Source organism: Misgurnus anguillicaudatus, unplaced genomic scaffold, assembly GCF_027580225.2.
Source record: "Misgurnus anguillicaudatus unplaced genomic scaffold, ASM2758022v2 HiC_scaffold_28, whole genome shotgun sequence".
In the NCBI taxonomy this organism is placed as follows: domain Eukaryota; kingdom Metazoa; phylum Chordata; class Actinopteri; order Cypriniformes; family Cobitidae; genus Misgurnus; species Misgurnus anguillicaudatus.
The window spans coordinates 4,980,836-5,001,353 of NW_027395278.1; the positions used below are offsets into that span (position 1 = coordinate 4,980,836).

The 20,518-nt window shown below is 34.4% G+C and overlaps 2 protein-coding genes across 7 annotated transcripts; one reads left to right on the forward strand and one right to left on the reverse strand.

Moving 5' to 3' along the window:
• Window positions 1–32: 32 nt before the first annotated feature.
• On the forward strand, window positions 33–16,668 carry LOC141362591 (dr1-associated corepressor-like). 6 transcript variants are annotated; one of them, XM_073864878.1, is made up of 7 exons: window positions 33–95; window positions 2,170–2,314; window positions 2,837–2,930; window positions 3,047–3,160; window positions 3,273–3,375; window positions 3,503–3,555; window positions 4,824–5,225. In XM_073864878.1, the coding sequence occupies exons 1-6, from the start codon at window positions 78–80 to the stop codon at window positions 3,542–3,544; spliced, it is 516 nt and encodes a 171-aa protein (XP_073720979.1). In that variant the 5' UTR covers window positions 33–77; the 3' UTR covers window positions 3,545–3,555; window positions 4,824–5,225. The 6 variants fall into 6 exon arrangements, with proteins under 6 accessions (XP_073720979.1, XP_073720977.1, XP_073720978.1 ...); XM_073864876.1 differs by lacking the exons at window positions 33–95; window positions 4,824–5,225 and adding exons at window positions 1,969–2,073; window positions 16,565–16,668; XM_073864877.1 differs by lacking the exons at window positions 33–95; window positions 4,824–5,225 and adding exons at window positions 1,969–2,073; window positions 5,232–5,494.
• LOC129417284 (activator of 90 kDa heat shock protein ATPase homolog 1) lies at window positions 5,483–17,818 on the reverse strand. Its single transcript, XM_055171844.2, has 9 exons — window positions 17,564–17,818; window positions 16,602–16,792; window positions 12,628–12,710; window positions 12,248–12,365; window positions 12,047–12,135; window positions 9,998–10,126; window positions 8,292–8,393; window positions 8,121–8,172; window positions 5,483–6,580 (listed from the first exon to the last, which is right to left on the reverse strand). The coding sequence occupies exons 1-9, from the start codon at window positions 17,641–17,643 to the stop codon at window positions 6,408–6,410; spliced, it is 1,017 nt and encodes a 338-aa protein (XP_055027819.1). The 5' UTR covers window positions 17,644–17,818; the 3' UTR covers window positions 5,483–6,407.
• Between the last annotated feature and the right edge of the window lie 2,700 nt (window positions 17,819–20,518).

Genomic DNA, 20,518 nt, shown 5'->3' on the forward strand with positions numbered 1-20,518 from the left:
CTCTCTCTCTCTCTCTCTCTCTTTACTCACTTACACACGTAGTATTCATCCGCCCCCGCTAAAGCACACAGGACGAGATGACCGCGGACAGACTTGTGAGTTTACTTCTTTTCTGTAGTCTCCGTCAGTGCGCTACCACAAAGTAGACGAAAGTAGTCCCTCGTCTGCACTTGTATTTTTAACTTGAACATTCTATAACACTATGTTAAATACAGTTGGTTTGTTTTGCTAAAATATATTACTTTTTAAGTAAAATCCTTTTGTGCAAAATACAGTGAACTACACGTTTAATATAGAAGATTACAATATAAACACAGTGCACTCAAAAACTCTATCACTATGCCAATATCTGAAAGACAATAACTCTTTACATCTTTAAATAACAAAGAAACTGAGTTGCTTATGTCAGTAAAAATATACAGGTCTAACTTTTATATAAAATGTCATTTTAAAGTATGAACATAAACAACCACTGGCCATTCAGTTTTTATTAACTTAATTGTTAATTTTTTTATTAAGTACAATTATCTGTTATCATTGTTAAAACATAATTTTATTGTTTGTCAAAATTGCTAATACGTGGATTAATTTGAGAAAATAAAAATATCTATTTATTAAAATATTTATTTTAAAAGGACAAAGGTTGTTTTTATTACATTTTAGTGTGAAAATGCACATATTTGCCTGATTTGCAGTGGCAAATACATTAAATATTGTTTACCTATTGGAGATGGTTTTATCAGCAGTAAGTCTACATTAATACTATTTTACAGACTGAATAAAGTTGTAGTTCTCATCAATAAATTTACTTTTTATAAAGCTCTATATTAAAATACTAAAGGGGTGAATAATAAAATCATATTCTTTGTTCTGTAATGTTTTTAGGATGTGACACATGGTGAATAATAAGTCAATGGAAGGTGTATATATTTCTAAAAGTACCCAAAAGCTGTTAGAGGTTATTTTAGTATCAGATGATTATATGGTGCAAGAGAGCTTGATGTCATTGGGCATGACTATTGTTGTCATGTGAATGATAAAAATAAACAGACCCATAGGGAAGTATTCTAAGGGTTGACCCTTAAGAACAATAAGGAAAAGTTACTAATGTCATCAATTTTGGAACAAATCAAATGTTTTTTTAATAGTTTGGAAAGAAACTGTCCCTTAACAGAGAGAAAATCACATTATGAACATAAAATGTTAGTTGACTGCCCTCGTATGTCTTGAACTGGAAACGCATAAGACAGACAATATTATTAAAGTAATCATGACAAAAAACATTGCATTTTTGAAAGCACAAACCTATAACCTTAAACCAAACTTAATTTCGGATCAAACGTGAGACACCATGATTGTTTGTTGAAAAAACTTAATATGGTTTTGTTCTTTCCACTAAAATTCATAAGTCGTCGGTTATTCTGCCACCTCGTGGTCATAAGTTGCACGGACAGTTTAAACCAGTAAGTTCTTTGTGGGACCGAAGACTTTTATTATTAATGCAATATTAACAAATACAAACTACAATAACACAAAAATAGTCTATAAAAACATGTCTCAATAACTTATAGAAAAAATATTATAAAAAATTAAATAAAAATATAAAACATATGAAAAGATCGCAAGAATTGAAAGAGAAAAGAAAAGAATAGGAGGGCACAAAATGAAAATGTAAGCTTTTAAAATATTTAACATGGCACAAATTACAAATCTTAACAATATTTTAAACAAACAAAAGAGGAAATAATGCTAAAAATGACTTTTATATTTAATGCATTCGTTAATTATATCGTTCATGTGGGCACTGTAGCATGATTTCTGTGATCATTTTAATTAAAAATAAAAGTAGTTATGTCTTTATTCATTAATCATTCACTAAATAGTTACGTGTTACTTATTCATTCACTCGTCATTTTGACTGTTTACAAGTCTCACGCTGCACGTGACAGTGGGCGTTACCTCAGTGAACGTCGCCCCTCCCGTTAATTTCTTCCATTCATTTCTCGTTCAGTACTTCCTGTAAAAGGTAAACAAATGGCGATCTGCACCTCGAGCCGTAAAATGACTCAAAATGTAAGCCGAAGCCGCTTATTTAGAATTTCAAAATGCCCGGACAGAAGAAAAAATATAATGTTCGCTTTCCACCCGTGAGTATTTCTGTTTTTCAAGTTTTACAAGCTTTGCAAGGCCTCCGACATTGAACGGCTCAACGTATCCTCATCCTGTTCAACTCTTGGCCAGGGACGCATCAAGAAAATCATGCAGAAGGATACAGAGGTTGGACGAATCGCTACAGCTGTACCGGTTATCATATGTATCCTTTTAAAACACGCTGAGTGATCTGCTGGAAGGGCTTGGTTTAAAGACAGCAGGAAATCAAACCTGTTAAATTGTTAAGAGCATGCTTACCCTTAAAAAACTATTTATATTTACTTAAGAATTTAAGGGTGTTTTGTTGCTTATTGTCATGAAAACAAACTAAAATTAATTTTCTTCTTTTATTTAAGAATAAAATATGACATGAGGATGCTTTCTTGACACTCAAACTTTACAGGCATATTTATTAATCTTAGGATTATCATTTACATATTTCAAATCAAAGGTCGTATATTTGAACATTAGTTAATGCACAATGAGCTGACGTAAATAAACAATGAAAAATTGTACAAGCAAACATTAACAAAGACTAGTAAATGAAAGAGGAAGTCAGAAGATATATTGCACATGATTTATTTATGTTTGCTAATGCATTCATTAATGTTAATAAATAGAACCTTATTGTAAAGTGTTACCATTAACTGTTTGTTCAGACTGTTTTCCATAACTGTGCATTTAGCCAAAGCTTTAGAAATATTCCTCAAATCTCTTATCACCATGACCAGTAAAATAACCCAGTCAAGGAACAGTAGAGTGATGTCCATCAATCACATGTGAGCTTCTTTACAGGCCTGAATCCTATCTTAAAAAAAAAAAATGGCTCCACCGTTTCATAGCTTGGCCTATGTATGCTTCATTCATATGTTTTTGTCATTCATTACATTTGTAGGAAACAGTGTATTCATTCAGAGAAGCTATTTGACTTCCTAAAAGATCTGGCAGATCAGGCCTCCGCTGCATCCACATCAGAGAGCAAAACTAAGGGCAAATGGCAGTCACACAGGTAAAGTACAATTCATTCAGTTTAACAGGCACTGAATGAAAGTGTGGCTCTATTAAAACGAACATTATAGTGTTTATAAAAATAAATTCAGCTAATGTGATCCTGTTTTTAGAAAACGGTGGCAAAGTGTACCATTCAAAGCCAGGTCACCTGAGAGGGAGAAGCTCCCCGAGAAATCCACAAATGATCGGGTGATCAACAGCGATTCGTCCAGTGTAAGTGGCTAAGATCATCTAAAATAATCCGATTATTCATAATTTTGTAACAAACTACCTGTAGCTTTTGATCTTTTACAAGCTTCCTGGTATTTATGATGAATGCTTGCTTTGTTTTTTTCCCCAGGAATCTGAACTTTTCATTTGTCTGGAAACTCATTCACCCTGAAGAGTGAAAATGTGAGTTATTATTACACTTATTTTCACACAATAATATTATTTCTGTTAAGCGCTTTTCGCTTTTCACTTTTCTCTGTCTCTATATATAAAACTATATATATATATATATATATATATATATATATATATATATATATATATATATATATATATGTGTGTGTAGTTTAGGCCAAAAGTTTGGACACGCTCAATAGTTCTTTATTTATACATTATTCCATATAACATAATAATAATAAACTCATCCAAACTATGGCATAACACAAATGCAACTTTGGAAATTATGTTGGTGACTAAAAGCATCCAAAATAAACTCTGTTATATTTTATTTTTGAAGTCCAGTCACCCTTTGCCTAGAAATTGTTGAACCGTATGCGTGTCATTTTTTAAATAAGCTTCTTAAATTTTCAATTTAGGATGAATTTTAAAGAGTATAGAAAGAGTTCATATTTAATATGGGCTCTTATTGACTTCTTTTTCTTCAATATTCAGTGTAAGTCATCTATTTCAAAAACAATATTTTTAAATAAAATGTAAGTTTTCTAATTACAAAAATGTATCTGTTTGGCATAGGTATATTTTTGTCTACAAAAGTAATTTTAAGCATTTAACCATACACCTTCAGCTTAAATGATTTTTAAGATCAAAGTTAACATTTAAGTCAAGCAGGGCTCCAGACTGCCACCAAAATTTGAGAGTCGCACATGTCCGACCAGTAAATTTTACTGTTTTTTTGTGATGTGACACTGAATTTGAAACAGCACATTGTACTGCATCTATCATCAAAGTTTTTTTTTTGTAATACAGTGGAAATTAGTAGAAATGTGATTATTTGGTTAGCATGTTGATTTATGGTGTGTGCCCCTAAATTTTCTGGTTGCGCCCCTAAAATTTTCAGTTGGGGCCACTGTGCTCCTAGTGAAAAAAGTTAGTCTGGAGTGTGTCCAGACTTTTGGCGTGTGTCTCTCTCTCTCTCTCTCTCTCTCTCTCTCTCTCTCTCTCTCTCTCTCTCTCTCTCTCTCTCTCTCTCTATATATATATATATATATATATATATATATATATAAATGTATTATTAGAAATAAATGTATTATTAGAAATATAGGCTAGCAGGGGTAGCTTTGTCAGGGAGGGACAACTGGCAATGTGAATTAAACCATGCCAACATGGAACTGTGTAGTTTTATTTACTTAAAGTTTATTTGTAAGGATGAAATACATGTGTGTGTCATCCATATTTTTTTTGCAAATTTTAATTTTTTATTCTTGTAGTTTTACTAGATCCAACAATCCTTTACACAGAGAACTGCAGTATTACTTATGAAGACCCAACATGGTTTTGTTTTGGGGGGGTATAATTCTTAGCATCTGAAAATATTGAATTTTTAATTTGATTTGTTGTGGTGTTAGATTGACCATGAAATTAATGATGTAGTTGTTTGTTTTCACAACTGTGATAAAATTAAGTTTTTAATTGTGTTAAGGAAGAAAATCATTTGTTTATTATATAATCGAGATATTTTGGTCGTAAGCAGTTCCAGTACTTTTCTTTCAGTTGGATTCATAATTAAAACTGTAGTTTGAGCTACAGTGTTTCTAGTGTTTAACATGATTTTCTAAGATGTGAGTTGTAAATAATAATAATAACATAGTAATAGATATGTATTGTCTTTCTATCAGCTGTAAATACAGGTCAGTGATTGTTCTAATGGTTTAAGAGATTCAGCAGCAAGCAATAATGGTATTGTATTTTATAGTAAATGTTCTATAAGATATTGTTTTATGATGTTGATATTACACAATTTTGTATAGCTATGTATTTCTACTTCTAACATAACTCCACAAATTGTGACAAAATGCTATTAAAGCGTATCATAACCATGAATCTGTCACAGGGTAATGCATAATCATGGCCGAATAAAATATGAGGGTGATGATTCAAAGATACTTTTATTTTTTCAAGTGATGCTCTCAGTCTGGTCATAAAGTGTGATGCTGAAGATACACGTGAAAATAAATACAATCCAAAGGCTATAAACCTTTTGGTGGCTCATAACCTGGGGCATGATTTTCTGTTACTGTATGACTATGGTGGGGTTTTGTGTGGTTCCATTTAAAATGTTTTACCCTTAAACCCTTATGAAGTTTAAAATACAGTACTTACAGAAACAGCAATAATTAGAAAAGCAGAATCTATAAATGCCCAGTTTTGCATTTTACATGGTTTTAATATAATCTGTTTGACACAAAAGAAACAGGCTTTGCATTATTTTTGATGAATAAAAATTGCTATGAGTAAAAATTACATATATATTCATAATACTATTGTGATGTTATGACAAAAAAAAACATACATTGACAAAAACCACAAAGTCAATTTCCTTCTTTCAAACAATTTGAAAGAAACCCAAGCGGTCTGAATTTTCTATTTAATATTCCGTCTCCAAACCGTCTTCATGAAGATCAAATATTTTTTAACTTATCAAAACCCACCCAGTGCATACACGGCACCATTCAGCCTTGAACAGAACAGGAAGGGGACCATCTGAGTTTTACCATGCTAAAATAAAAAATATATTACACACATACACAAATATTTCATATGATTCAAGTTTCTCCCTTCTGTTTTCATCTCTTTCAGTTCTGGTTTCTCAATGTCTTTCCTTTATTTACCGTAAACATCACATTCAGAAAGGAACATATTGATAATGGAGCAAAGTGATGTTTTTCTGTTTCAGTAAATCACATTCAGATCCTCTCACATGTAGGTGGACCAAAATAAAGCAACATAAAAACAATAAAACAAACAAAATCCAAAAAAGGTAGAGCCAAAACAGAGGCAGCTACATCCTGGACTCAGCAGAGTCGTGCGCCATAGCCAAAAGTCTGTTTAATAGCATGGCAGTAGTACCTCCGCCAACCGTCTCGTGTTCGTTCCTCTTCGCTCTCGGGCACCGCTCGACAATCAATTTTTAACTCTGTCTCATTACCCTTGTCTGTAAATGTCAATGTCACTGTCGCGTAGTGCTCTGAAATGAGAGAAGGACAGATGGCAAGTAAGTAATGTCCAGAGGTTCAGACTAAACTGTATGTGTAAAATGCTAATAAATTATTCTTTAAGTATTCGTCAGTTGTTCAGACAAGGTAAAATGCAATAAAATACATTTTTGAAACGGCATTTAACTTTTTCCCCGCCAGCATTTTTACATAAAGTTGCCAGCGCCAGCAGGCAACTCCCTTCCAGAATGTTTTGCATTTTTAATATATAAACATACAACATATCAAATGAAAGAACAGATGCTCTGCTTTTAAACAAGCAAAAAAAGTTTCATCCCATCTTCATTTGTTCTCTTTTTATCACCTCTCAAATATGGGTAGGATTCTTCAGAAATACCAAATTTTAAACAAAAATATAAGATAATTGCATTTATGTAAAGGACTTTTGTTAGAAATCAGATTTATGAGTTTTTACTGTTTTTGAATCCATGGATGCCCTAGTGCAGTGCTTCCAAATCCTGGTCCTCGAGGCCCCCCTCCCAGAAAGTTTTAGATGTCTCCGTATTTAAAACACCTGATTTAACTAATCAACCTCCTTCCAAAATGGTAAACATGTCTCCCTAAGGAGACATCTAAAACATTCTGGGAAGGGGCCTCGGGGACCAGGATTGGAAAACACTGGTTTAGTGTTATATAGGTTAGGTAAGAGCGCCACCTAGATGATAATAGTGGAAATATGGACTGCCGTAAAAACTTGTCATTGGCAGGAAAGTGTTTTCTCCTTATTAACGAGATAATTCGTCAATGGCGGGGAAAGAGTTAATGTACAAACTGTTATACATAACATGCTTCTATTGCTTTTTCCGAATTCACTCATTATTACACGGCACTCTAAAATGTTTGATTCTGATTGGCCAGTCGCGACATTCCAAGATATGTTATTCCAAGATAACAAGCGCCTGAAACTAATAACAAACGGTAACCCGGATGCTGCAGATTATTTTAAAAGGTACAGTTAAATATTACCGTATTTTCCGGACTATAAGTCACACTTTTTTCATAGTTTGGCGGATACTGAAACTTATAGTCAGGTGCAACTTGTACATCAAAATTATTTCATTTGAACCAAGAGAAACCATTATTGTCTACAGCCGTGAGAGTCCGCCCTATGCTGCTCCTGTATTTATGTAATTCAATGGATTCAGTGATGCGGAATGACTTCGGGACCTTTTGAACTTGATTTGGCTTGTCGTGTTAATTTAGCCTATTTTATTTTTTTCCTCTTCAAAACGCATTTTTGACTGATGCGACTTATACTCCGGAGCGACTTATAGTCCGAGGTGCACGAAATGAAATCTAAATATGTCTTTTAATTAATTTTAATAATCTCTTGGCATCATGTAAACACTTACTTCATTACTGTACAACCAGTGTACATTTAACGGTCTACACTGTATGAACAAACTGATCTGTTGTCCTTCATTTACAAAATGATAACTGGAACAGAAAGTCCCAAATATCAAGAAAAAATGAATCTGTGTTTAGAAAGAATAAAGCTGGACTGTTTTTTACCGCAAGGCCATGAGTTGAACCTCCATTTCATGACTATCTTCTCCTCAGGCACCTGTACAACAAAGACCAAATTGTTTTTAGAATATGAAAGCAGTATAAAAATAGGATTATTACATTATTAAACCCAAGCAACTATAGCATAGCATCAGGTATAACAATAGTAAGTCTCACCAGCTCCTGGAACTCTCCGTTCACATTTCCGTCCAATAGGCGAAATTTCCCACCTCTCTCAGGGTCAACCATAGCACCGGTGCGTGTGAAAGCCTGTACCATCTGTAACACACATTTCACTTTAGTCTTCTTCATATCATAAAACCCTAATGCATTTTTCAGTAAATCCCAAATCGACAGTTAGTAGAGTTGTTTCTCTTTTATTACTGTGATAATGCATTTATTTAGTTTAGCATTATAGCCATACCAATTTATCAGTTCATTTATAAACTAAACCCAAAGCAGAGGTTTAACCAAAAAGTCATTTGCATTCCAAACAAGGTGAAATTGAATCTTCACCGAACCACAACAATTAACATGTTCCCCCAACATCTTTGCACATTTTTATTAACAAATTATGGCAAAAGTGCATTTTGCACATGAGTAAAAACTGCTGTTGCACAAATGTACGCTTCAAAAGGGGTAGTTCACCCAAGAAAATTTTGTCATGATTTACCATCATGTCATTTCACACTTGTAAGACGTTTGTTCATCTTTGGAACACAAATGAAGACATTTTTGATGAAATACAAGAGCTTTCTGTTCCACCATAGACAGGAAAGCAACTAGTGCTGCATAACAACTAATCGCAATTGTTTGCAGAATAAAAGTTTTTGTTTACATCATATATATGTGTGTGTGTGTTGTGTATAATAATTATGTATATATATAAATACACACAAATGCATGTACAATTCTAAGAAAAAAATATTTGTATATATTAAGTATTCATATTTATGTATAATATAAATTATATATAAATATAAAAATGTATATACACGTGTAAATATTTCTTAAATATATACATGCATGTGTATTTATATATACATAATTATTATACACAATACACACACACAAACTTTTATTCTGCAAACTAGTTTCGATTAGTTGTTATGCAGCCCTACTCACAACTTTCAAGGCCCAGAAAACAGTCTATGGGGGCTCAGATTTTATCAAAAATATTTTAATTTGTGTTCTGAAGATAACAGAAGATCGTATGGGTGTGGAGCGACATGAGAGTGAGCAATTCATGACAAAACTTTCATTTTGGAGTGAACTAATGCTTTAAAGGGGAAATTTTTAAAAGATTTTTTAAGACGTCAAATAAATCTTTGTTGCCCCCTGAGTACATATGTGAAGTTCTAGCTCAAAATACCATATAGATAATTTATTATCTCATTTTAAATTCCCACTTTGTGGGTTTGAGCAAAAATGTGGCGTTTTGGGGTGTGTCCTTTTAAATGCAAATGAGCTGATCTCGGCACTAAATGGCAGTGCTGTGGTTGGATAGTGCAGATTAAGGGGCGGAGTTATCCCCATCTAACATCACAAGGGGAGCCAAATTTCAAACAGCTATTTTTCCACATGCTTGCAGAGAATGGTTTACCAAAACTAAGTTACTGGGTTGATCTTTTTCACATTTTCTAGGTTCAAACAAGCACTGCACATGGGGACCCACTTCAACATGGAAAAAGTGGACCACCAATTATGCTGGACCACTAAGTTGAAACAATTTGTATAAGAAAAAGCTATATATAAACAAGAGCTGTGCATTTTAAACAATACAGACACAGGTAACCTGCAGTTAGAAGATGCTCTTGCGCTAATGGCCTGCCAACTATAAGGACTGCAGCTTGGTGTGTTTAACTAAAAAAAGAAAAACTCACTTCTTGGTTGAGAAAGACCCTGTAAAGCTCTTCTGGTGAGGCGAGGAAAGTGTCCTTCAGTGAAAACTTGCAGGTGGGGATCTTCACTCCAGTGTGGGGAGCTGGAGAAGCAGCGGTAGATGAGCCGATCTAAAACAGACAATTACACACAAATATGAAGATACTTATTTTAATGTTCATGCATTCTTTGTTGGTTCCCATTTTTTTACTATATAGCATTTAATTTCCCTGCATCAAGCGTATAAAGTGTATAATGATACATTTGAGGGCACGTAAATTATGGGGTATTTTTCATTTTGATAACTAACCCTTTAAAAGTTTAATGCGTTTTAGCGGCATCTAGAAGTGAGATTGCAAACTGCAACCCTCAATTTCGAAATGCAATGAGACACTACAGTAGCTGCCAAGGGACAAACATGTTGTCGTTTGATAAAACATAGGGTCGAAGCACACTCTGTAAAACAGTTTGTCTGTTTAGAGCTACTGTAGAAATGTGACGACGTCATCCATGTAAGGAGACCCGCAGTGTATGTAGATAAAAACGTCTCATTCTAAAATAATAAGAGCAATACAGTTCATTATGTAAGGGCTTTATACACCACTGATAAATAGTTGTGTATATAATATTGCATTTCTGTCAAAAGTTCCTTTTAAAAGTTACACAATGCACCTTTAATTTTTGTGTCATTGCTCCTTGTTAAATGCAAGCAACTGATTCAAATGTTTTTTTTTATTATGGGAGCTTTTATTAGTGTTATTCATTACCCCAATGAATGTGTATAAAAAAATACAAGTTTTACAAATGTTTTGTTATTTAAAAAAGGTGTACATACTTTTTCCTGGGTAAAATGTTAATTTACATGAATAGCAATGTAAATGTAACTAACTCACCCTCATGCAAAATCTAACATTAAATAAAACTTTTCAATATAAAAACATAATATTTACATAATGAACATAACATCTAAGGAACACTGCAACAGCATCTTGATGACTGTGACACGCTGTATAGTGGGTAGAATGGGCTGCTGTTTAGAGATGGATACAGAAAGGTAAGGGCAAAATGATGAATATCATCCGCATATTGAATTTTTTTAGCACTTAAATTAAGACTCTGCATTTATCAAGCTATTAAATACAACAGTATTTAAATAGGCAAGTCATTATATTTAAATATAAAAGGCAAATAATCAACATAAAGAGTAAGGTAAACACTTAACACTTCAATGCATATATTTTTGCTAAAGTTGTCGCAATATAGCCCACTTCTCAAACCATTTAACGCGGTTATCAGTAATGCGCAGGTCAATGTATAAACAACCAGCACACGACCGACATTTTCAACACCGCCAAAAATATATGTATATATATATGTATAGTATGTATAGTATGTATGTATGTATGTATGTATGTATAGTGTATACTTCCTGGCCCGCATTTTTTAAGAGTAGTAATTGGTTAAAATTGTTAATTGGTATCTTTATTTTAAACGACCCAAACGACCACAACCCGAATATCATTAAAAATATTTTTGGGTGACTCATAACCTTTAGAATCATTTGGATCAACCCACGCATCACTGGCGGTTATGAAATGTTAAATTAAAAACGACCAATAACTTTACCAAAAGAACCCCCTTATGAATACATAAATATTAATAATCTTATCTTTATCATCCACATTTCAAGGTGTTTATAAGCTTTTTGTATGTAATTTTGCATTTTGTGCATATATTTTATATTCAACGACTGCTGTGAAGGCCATGCCTGCAGAAGGGGCAGGATTTTGTGTGCATTATTGAGTTCTGACTGTCTCGGCTTCATCTCCAACGTGTTTTGCCACTTTTCGCATGTCTCCTATTAGAAATGAACTAGACACTCATGACTACTGTGTCCCATGTGAAACGCCCCTTAGGCTGGTTTAGGTCATGACAACCAGACAGGGATCAGTGTTTCGTAGAGACATATAGATGCCAAGTGGTTCCCTTCAGTAAGGTGACAGAATGATAATTTGCCCATTGAATTACATTTAGTAACTATTAACGCTTACCTGAGTTTTATTTGACTTGGTTGGTGCCTGGGCTGTCTGCTGTTTTGTCATACCATTGGCTGTTGGCAGAATCATCCCTTGTGTGAACTCTGAAACGGATCAAAACAAATTATAGCAATCCACATCCCCTACAGACAATGAAATAAAGACTGTTAAAACTTCTCGCAATGTGATGCCTGCTGTCGCTTTAGTGTGACTGACCTGATTTGAGGGAGTCCACGTAGTTGGAGAGAGCTGTACGAATTTTATCTGCTCCATCTTTCCTCATCAGAGAAAGCAACGCTGTGTCAGGTTCATCTTTACAAAGACTCACGCTGATCTGTGTGTGACATAGAAAAATACTCTCACTTACATAATAGAACATACTTGGCATGATTCGTTAATCCTATCAAATAACAAGAATGCAAATTTAACATCCTGCTCTATATAAAATAAATAAGTATAATAAGACAACTGCTTGATTTTCACCATGTACATTTAAATATACAATTAAGGACTAATTGTAGCTTTGGGGACAATTAGTCTTCTTTAAATGTATAAAACTTTGAGGCTGGTCATGCCAATGTATAACAATAACTTACATCAAGATCATCCATGTCATTTTCATCTGAAAGGTTCGGAACTTCAATGTTTCCCTTGTATTTGATGCCTGATTTCGATGTCCCTGTAGAGATGGGAACCCCCAAAACATAAATAAGTCATGGTATAATACACAAAGGGGCGGTTTCCAGGATTCAGATTAATCAGGGTTCAGATTTATCCAGGACTAGGCCTTAGTTACATTAGGACATTTAAAGGAATATTCCATTTTCTTAAAAGAAAAATCCAGATAATTTACTCACCACCATCTCATCCAAATTGTTGATGTTTTTCTTTGTTCAGTCGAGAAGAAATTATGTTTTTTGAGGAAAACATTGCAGGATTTTTCTCTCATTTTAATGGACTCTAATAGACACCAACAATTAACACTTAACATGTAACAGTTTTTTCAACAGAGTTTCAAAGGACTATAAACAATCCCAAACGAGGCATAAGGGTCTTATCTAGCAAAACCATTGTCATTTTTGACAAGAAAAATAACAAATATACACTTTTAAAGCACAACTTCTCATATTCCTCCGGTCCTGAAAGCGTCAGCATGACCTCACGCAATACGTCATGACGTCAAGAGGTCACAGAAGACGAACGCGAAACTACGCCCCAGTGTTTACAAGTGTGTTGAAAGAGGACCGTTCCGACATTGTTGTATGTCAACTGATACTAATTAATGTCTTTGTGTCAGTTTATTGTTTACAATGGTCCGCAAATGTGCGTTTTATATATGTAACACGTGACCTCCCTACGTCACTACGCATTTACGTTAGGTCACGCTGGACCGGACCTAGACGAAAAGTTGTGGTTTAAAAGAGCATTTTTTTTTTCTTGTCAAAAATGGCAATCGTTTCGCTAGATAAGACCCTTATGCCTCGTTTGGGATTGTTTATAGTCCTTTGAAAAAAACTGTTACGTGTTGAGTTAAGTGTTAATTGTTGGTGTCTATTAAAGTCCATTAAAATGAGAAAAATCCTGCAATGTTTTCCTCAAAAATCATAATTTCTTCTCGACTGAACAAAAAGACATCAACATTTTGGATGACATGGTAGTGAGTGAATTATCTGGATTTTTCTTTTAAGAAAATGGAATATTCCTTTAAGTAGTTTTTACAAACAAACTTTACAAAAAACTTTACTGGTGTAAAACAATGGCACTGATATATGTTAAGATATGCCACAAGTTGTTTTTAAATGAAGGCAGCTCAAACATGCATTTTAATCTGGAACTAATTTAAGACCTGTTCAGGAAACCGTTTCAAAGAGCGTTTAAAGACATAATATGTACGTTTCACCACTAAAGGTCACTAAACAACAACAGCGGCCGCAGCTTGACAAGGTTATTAAAAAGCATCGAAGAATGAGTAGTCTTCACCTTCAATGTTGATAGAAATCAATCTGACAGGACTTCGAGATCATGAAATAAAGTAATAAAATAAAGAGTGTTACATTACAAAGTTGACGACACACAGAGCTATGTGCGGTAGATTTTACTAATTCTGCATGCAAACCACTTCTACTGTGCAGACTGATTGGTATTTGACATCAAACTATCGCAAAAGGGATTTGAAAGCAATTCTTGCGATAGTTTGATGTCATATGCCAATCACTCTGCGCAGTGCCATATGAAATCAAACATTTTTTTTGTTTCTATGGCAGCAAAAGCAAAAACATTTCTGAAAACATTTGAGAATAACATAAGTACACGTTACACATGTTAGTACACAATCTTACATACTGTGCCTTTAATTCACAGGATTTATAGACAAACAATAAATTAAATAAATAAATCAAAATACTATCTTTAATCCCAACAAATATGTGAATGGAAATGAAACCGAGTATTAGCTGGAAATGAACTGCGACATAACAATTAGGGATACATCGAAATTTTGGCCACCGAAAACTGGATTATTGGGTTTCAATAAAAAAAAGGCCAAAAATATTAAAGGCAGAGTCCACGATGTTTTAAATATTTGAAATCACCTGAACAAACATGCCCCTACCCCAATAGAATCTGGACCTTCTGTTGATAGACCCGCCCCACACATACGCAACCCGGCAAGGATGTCGGTTAGTAGACACACTCCTTACCGCTGATTGGCTATAAGTGTGTTTTGGTAGTCTGCCCGTCTCCTTTTCCAAAGCGTTTTTCAAACATCGTGGACTCCGCCTTTAACCAAAAGTAAATGGTGCAGTGCTCTGCTTTTCAGATTAAAGGTAGATTTTCAGATTAAAGGTAGATTGGTGCCGATTAATCGGCAGATTCGGCACCAATAGTTAATTGGTGGAAAAAAATCGCCTATCGGCAAAAATCCATGCAGAGTTGTTCGGCATTGTGTCCATTGCTTCATATCATTATGAAGTTATTCATTTGCTGACTAGATATGCTGCATTAACAGCGAAACAACAGCGGGAATGTACGTTTGTTGTCAAGGCTGACAGAACGCTAATAACAGTAGTACCTCAAACAGTTACAAAAAAATGCATACAGATAAATCCAACACAATAGTCATGATTATTACCACACATTTGCATTAGTTTATATTCAGCTGGTTTATCTTTGATTTAGTCGGCTAAGCTGCATATTTTAAGTTAATAATGCAAGAAAGCGAACTATATTCAACTGTCGGCTACATTAACATATTCAACAATACTTATTTTGTAATTTTGGTTAAATAATCATTAAGTATTAAAAACAGAAGCAAATAAAGTACAAGACTACACATATAAAATGCATTTATGTTATTTAAAAGGTAACCAGTGCGAAGCGTTTACTTCAATACTTATTAATATAATTAATACATTTTTAATTATACATTAATTTATTTTGGACATTTTCATAGTTTCGTACTATTGTTTTATTACTTTAGGATTTTTTTTAGCACTGTTTAACTTTAAGTGTTATGTTTGTTTTTTTACCCAGTATCCATTTTAAAAACTATCGGTCGATTAATCGGTAATCGCCAAGTACGGACCAACCTAGTTAGTTATCGATATCGGTAAAATCCACTTCATTCTTATAGCAGCTGTTATCACAGCGCTACACAGAAAAGTGTAATTGTGACAGCTCTGTGCAAATACTTAAAATAACACACGTTCTGTGTCATGCGCCACTGCCCGTGCTTTAGTGTGTCTCTAGCATCAGAGATCACGCAAATTGACTCCGACACGTTACTTTTTAGTCAAGTTCAAATCATCCTACAAAACACAACAGGCAATAAAAAGTGGTTAATGTATATTGGATTTGTCCGTAACTAATGATGAAGTGCACAGTTTTCAGTAACTTATGCTGGACTATTATGTGTCCGGTGATGACATCACCTAAGCTCATTTCAAGCCTGTTGACATAATGCTTGCTGTTTTCATAAAAATTATTGTGTATCTTAAAGAAAAGTCTACCCTTTTGCCATATTAAACTATGCTATTACATCAACCTAGACAAATTAATACATACATATCTTTTTTCAATGCGTGTACTGTACAGCGCGTTGTGAATGTGTTAGCATTTAGCCTAGCCCCATTCATTCCTATGGTACCAAAAAAAGTTTTATTTTGTGGCACCATACTTACTCGTGTAACTACTCATGTAACAGTCTTTAAATAGGGAAAACACTGAAGTGTTTGGTGGCTTCCCTGTTTGGTACCATAGGAGTGAATGGGTCTAGGCTAAATGCTAACACATTCACGACGCACTGTACAGTGCACGCATTGAAAAAATATAGATATGTATTAATTCGTCTAAGTTGAGGTAATAACAGTTTAATATGGCAAAAGGGTAGACTATTCCTTTAATCAAACATTGTATAGACAAGGCTGTTAAGTTTTGCTGCATTACTTTACTACTGTTTTTTATATAATAGTTTTCTACAACTTTACATCATTACAGATCTTCTTTTTCTGTTTGTTTAATCCTTGCAATGAACAGGTCACTATTAGCAATACTTCCACTCCAGTTTTCTCACCTGTCCAGGCGGCCTTCAAATTCCATTCATAGAAGAAGATAAGCTTTCCTTTCCGATTGTTAATGGATGCCTCTCCCTCCAACTTGCTGACCTCCGTGATCTCACACTTGCCTTCTTCAGCCTCCACCTGAATCCCCATCAGCAGTTCCTTGAGCTTCTCTGATGACCAGTTTGTGGCGTCCCTCTCCGTCCTACCAATATAAGGAACATCAGTCAAAATTAAAAATGTACTTTAAGCTAAAATTAATCCTGTATGTCATCTCTAAAGAAACTGAAAGAGATTGTAATAGTGAGATTTTTAAATTTGTAAATAGTAGTCTGTTCCTCTAGCTCAGCTTTGTGTACCCATTTTTTTTGTTGTTAGAAGATTCCCATTAGTTTCTTTAAGTTTTTTTTTATTTTTATTGAAGATGACATTTATCTAAACCTGTATATAAAAGGAGTTGCTGTCAAACAGGAGAACAAAGTCATGCTTTATCCTTAAGAAAATAAAATGCCCGTCTTGGCTGACAGCCTTCATTCTAACTGCTCAATTGCAGGAAACAACAAAAAAGTGAATGAATCTTGCAGAAACATGACAACTCAAATGACAATAAAAGAACATTTTATGATTTTTATGAATTTAAACGCGATGAAATCATACAGAAATACATGGAGCAGCAGATCGAGGTGAAAGTCATCTTATGAATCATGCAGCATGGCATGATCAACTAACGACGATGCTAACTAGACCGGTTCACTAGACATACAGCAGCATTTCAGATTAAACAAACACAAGACAAAAGACTTAACCTACAACAAACAACTGTTCCATATGTCTTCAAATAACGTTATCTCTTTTATAAGGCAATCGATTTACAGATGACAGCCCTGCTCAGTGGCCAGTGTGCTTTAGCATGTTAGCATCAAGATGGCTTGGGTAACTGTGTGTGTGAGGGAGCATGACACCGGCAGAGTCTTACCAGTGCCAGTTGTTGACATTTGTAGCATCCGCTCTCTCCTCCACGATCCAACGAGGGTCTCCTTCTCCCCATTTTGCCATAATAAATTGGAGTTAATTCAGATATTCAGCTGGAATTGAATAAACCAGGAAGCGTTATGTACGTGACACCGGCACGACCAGCTCGTTTCTGGAAACCTCTCGACTGCTGCCGCTGATTTTGTTGCCCGTAGAAATTACTGGAAACGGAATTGAGTCACACGCAAAGAGCTTCGTGCAGAAACAGGACAGCTTGAATTAAGGTTCCGCCTGAGAAGACGCTGACGCTGTAGATAGGGCAATGTTTTGGTTTTATTAAATAACAAAAAGTGACAATTCTTTAGTCAACCATACTTTTTATTCGAACAGTTTAGGGCCCAGGTTCAGGGCGTGTAATGCGCTGTGTGTTTGGCTAGATTTGTTATATTATTATACGAACGGGAAAAAGGTTTGCAAGATGATATTCAATTGCCATGACAACGACTTCACATGATTATCTTTGCTCTGTCATCTGCTCATTAAAATCATCTTATGAAGTTATTAATAATAACCAAACGTAATGCGCTTTTAATGGCAAGCTAGAACTGAGCTGTCACTGACTGCAAACAAACAGACGGAGGTAAGCCAACGTCGAAGGTCACTGTTGGTTGGCTCGTACAGCTAAAACGCACTACAATTTTAGAAAGACTGATACATTTTTTTTTTTTGGAAATCTAAACTACTAAAACTATATTGTATTAATAGGTATTAAATTATTTGTAACATGTCTTGAATTTTTTTGTTGTTTAAGTAACTAGAGCAAGTAATAAACAAGCATAGTATAAAATATGGGATTACAAAAAGTAAATTGGGTGATAACAGGGGATCCAAAAATTATAGCATAATATTTTAAACACCTTTGTTTATTTTATTACAATTTCAGAGATAATATAAATAGAACAGTCACATATCACAATAAACATCATTAACAATGGGGATGAATTTAAACCTTGCTTAATGTATAAAAATTGCCAACAATGTTAATAAATTAACAATTTATTCAAGGCATTTGTTAATATTGTTTTCATATAACAATAATATAATTTAAAGGTCCAGTGTGTAAATTTTAGCGGCATCTAGTGGTGAGGTTGCGAATTGCAACCAACGGCGTAGTCCACTGCTCACCCCTTGCTTTTGAAACACATAGAGAAGCTACGGTAGCTACCACCGGACAAACATGTCATCGTCGGAGACAACTTAGTAAAAAAAATTGTCCGTTAAGGGCTTCTGTAGAAAGATGGCGGCACAAAATGGTGACTTCCACGTAAGGGGACCCTCTTTGTATGTAGATAAAAAGGTCTCATTCTAAGGTAATAAACAGGGGCCGGATTCACGAAAACATTCTTAAGACAAAAAATAAGAAAGTTCTTAAGATAAATTCTAAGAAGTGCGTATAAGAATGTTCCTAAGTGCAATTCTCAAACATTTCTTAAGAAGTTCTCAATTTTTTTCTTAAGAATATCTTAAATTTGTGTCTTAAGAATAAAATGACAAGCTTTTAAATGAATTAAGATACCCTGCTAATGAGGTAACAATACACTTTTCCATTAATCTTTTGACTCGATCATTAACGCGATACAAACGAGTGATGCATTAAGACTACTACAGGATGTTATTCGCTGTTGTAACAGAGGCCAGCTAGTATTAAGGTGGTGTGTAAATATAATTCCATAATGTCCCAATCGGTCCGTCATGTGGGTCGAGCGCTCTGGGTGTGCATGCTTCACTCTCCATGCCCACGGCTTCGTCTCCCACGAACGCACTTCACCCTCCGCGTTTGTCTCTTGACGCTTCAAGAGACAAACGCGGAGGGTGAAGTGTGTTCGCGGTTTCGGAGCCCTCGACTCGACTCACATGACTGAGCGATTACCAGTTCGCCTCCCACTTAGAGCGACTTTTAGCTGTTAAGTAATTTCCCATTGAATGTAGGCTATTACGGAGGAAGTTAAATGTTTGCTAATATATTATCACTAATACTTATTTGTGTTTCATGACATATTACTGAGTAAGCCATTAAACTTCATTATATGAGTGTGAAATTCCTCTTTAAACTAATCTATGCGAAGTAAACTGATTACATTGTCATTTTAGACTACAAAATACAACATATCACATTTAAAACAATCACATTAACATTAACTAATAAAACATCTTACATTTTGAGATTTAAGTCAACTGTTAGGTTATCCTAACTTAAAGATGTTATTTAAGACATACTTAAGGAAAAAAATAAGAACTTTCTTAAGAAGCTTTTTTGAGAATACAAAATATTCTTAACTTCTTTCTTAAGCTTGAATTTAAGATAAAAATGGCAGTTAAGAAGATTTTTCTTCTTAAAGGAACAGTATGTATGATTGTGGCCAAAACTGGTATTGCAATCACAAAACTTGTGGCTAAAACTGGTACTGCAATCACACAACTGGTGGCCAATACACAACATGACAACATAAAGATCAGTTGAGGGCTGCAAGTTAACTCCACTTTAAATGACAATATCCTGGCCATACCGTTGTTGTGAGTGATATAAGTATTTGAAATGAAAATTATTTCTTAATGTCTAGTGACATATCAGGGCCATTTTATGATTAATTGATATAAATTTCTTACAGTATACTGTTCCTTTAAGAATGTTTTGTGAATCCGGCCCCAGATAACGGTTCATTATGAAAGGTCTTTGTACACCCCTGATAATATAGTTTTGTATATTATTTTGCATTTCTGTCAAGAGATCCTTCTAAAAATTACACACTGCACCTTTAAAAGTATTTAACCTATACCCAGATAAAATATATTCTGCCAATTCCATCCAAAAGTTTTAAACAACTTGATAAACAACAAATGAGCCAAGAAGACATGTCTTGAAGTTTGTAGCCATTTGTATGTAATGCTTGTGAGATAA

Excerpts from the sequence above, each read along its gene's own strand:
- LOC141362591 (XM_073864876.1), top strand. The coding sequence starts at position 2,035 with ATGGCGATCTGCACCTCGAGCCGTAAAATGACTCAAAAT. Across the intron at positions 2,074-2,169 it reads GCCGTAAAATGACTCAAAAT|TTTTACAAGCTTTGCAAGGC; the intron begins GTAAGCCGAAGC and ends CTGTTTTTCAAG. Across the intron at positions 2,315-2,836 it reads AGCTGTACCGGTTATCATAT|CCAAAGCTTTAGAAATATTC; the intron begins GTATCCTTTTAA and ends CTGTGCATTTAG.
- LOC129417284 (XM_055171844.2), bottom strand. The coding sequence starts at position 17,643 with ATGGCAAAATGGGGAGAAGGAGACCCTCGTTGGATCGTGGAGGAGAGA. Across the intron at positions 8,394-9,997 it reads GGGTCTTTCTCAACCAAGAA|ATGGTACAGGCTTTCACACG; the intron begins GTGAGTTTTTCT and ends TGTGTGTTACAG. Across the intron at positions 6,581-8,120 it reads GTTCAACTCATGGCCTTGCG|AGCACTACGCGACAGTGACA; the intron begins GTAAAAAACAGT and ends CTCTCATTTCAG.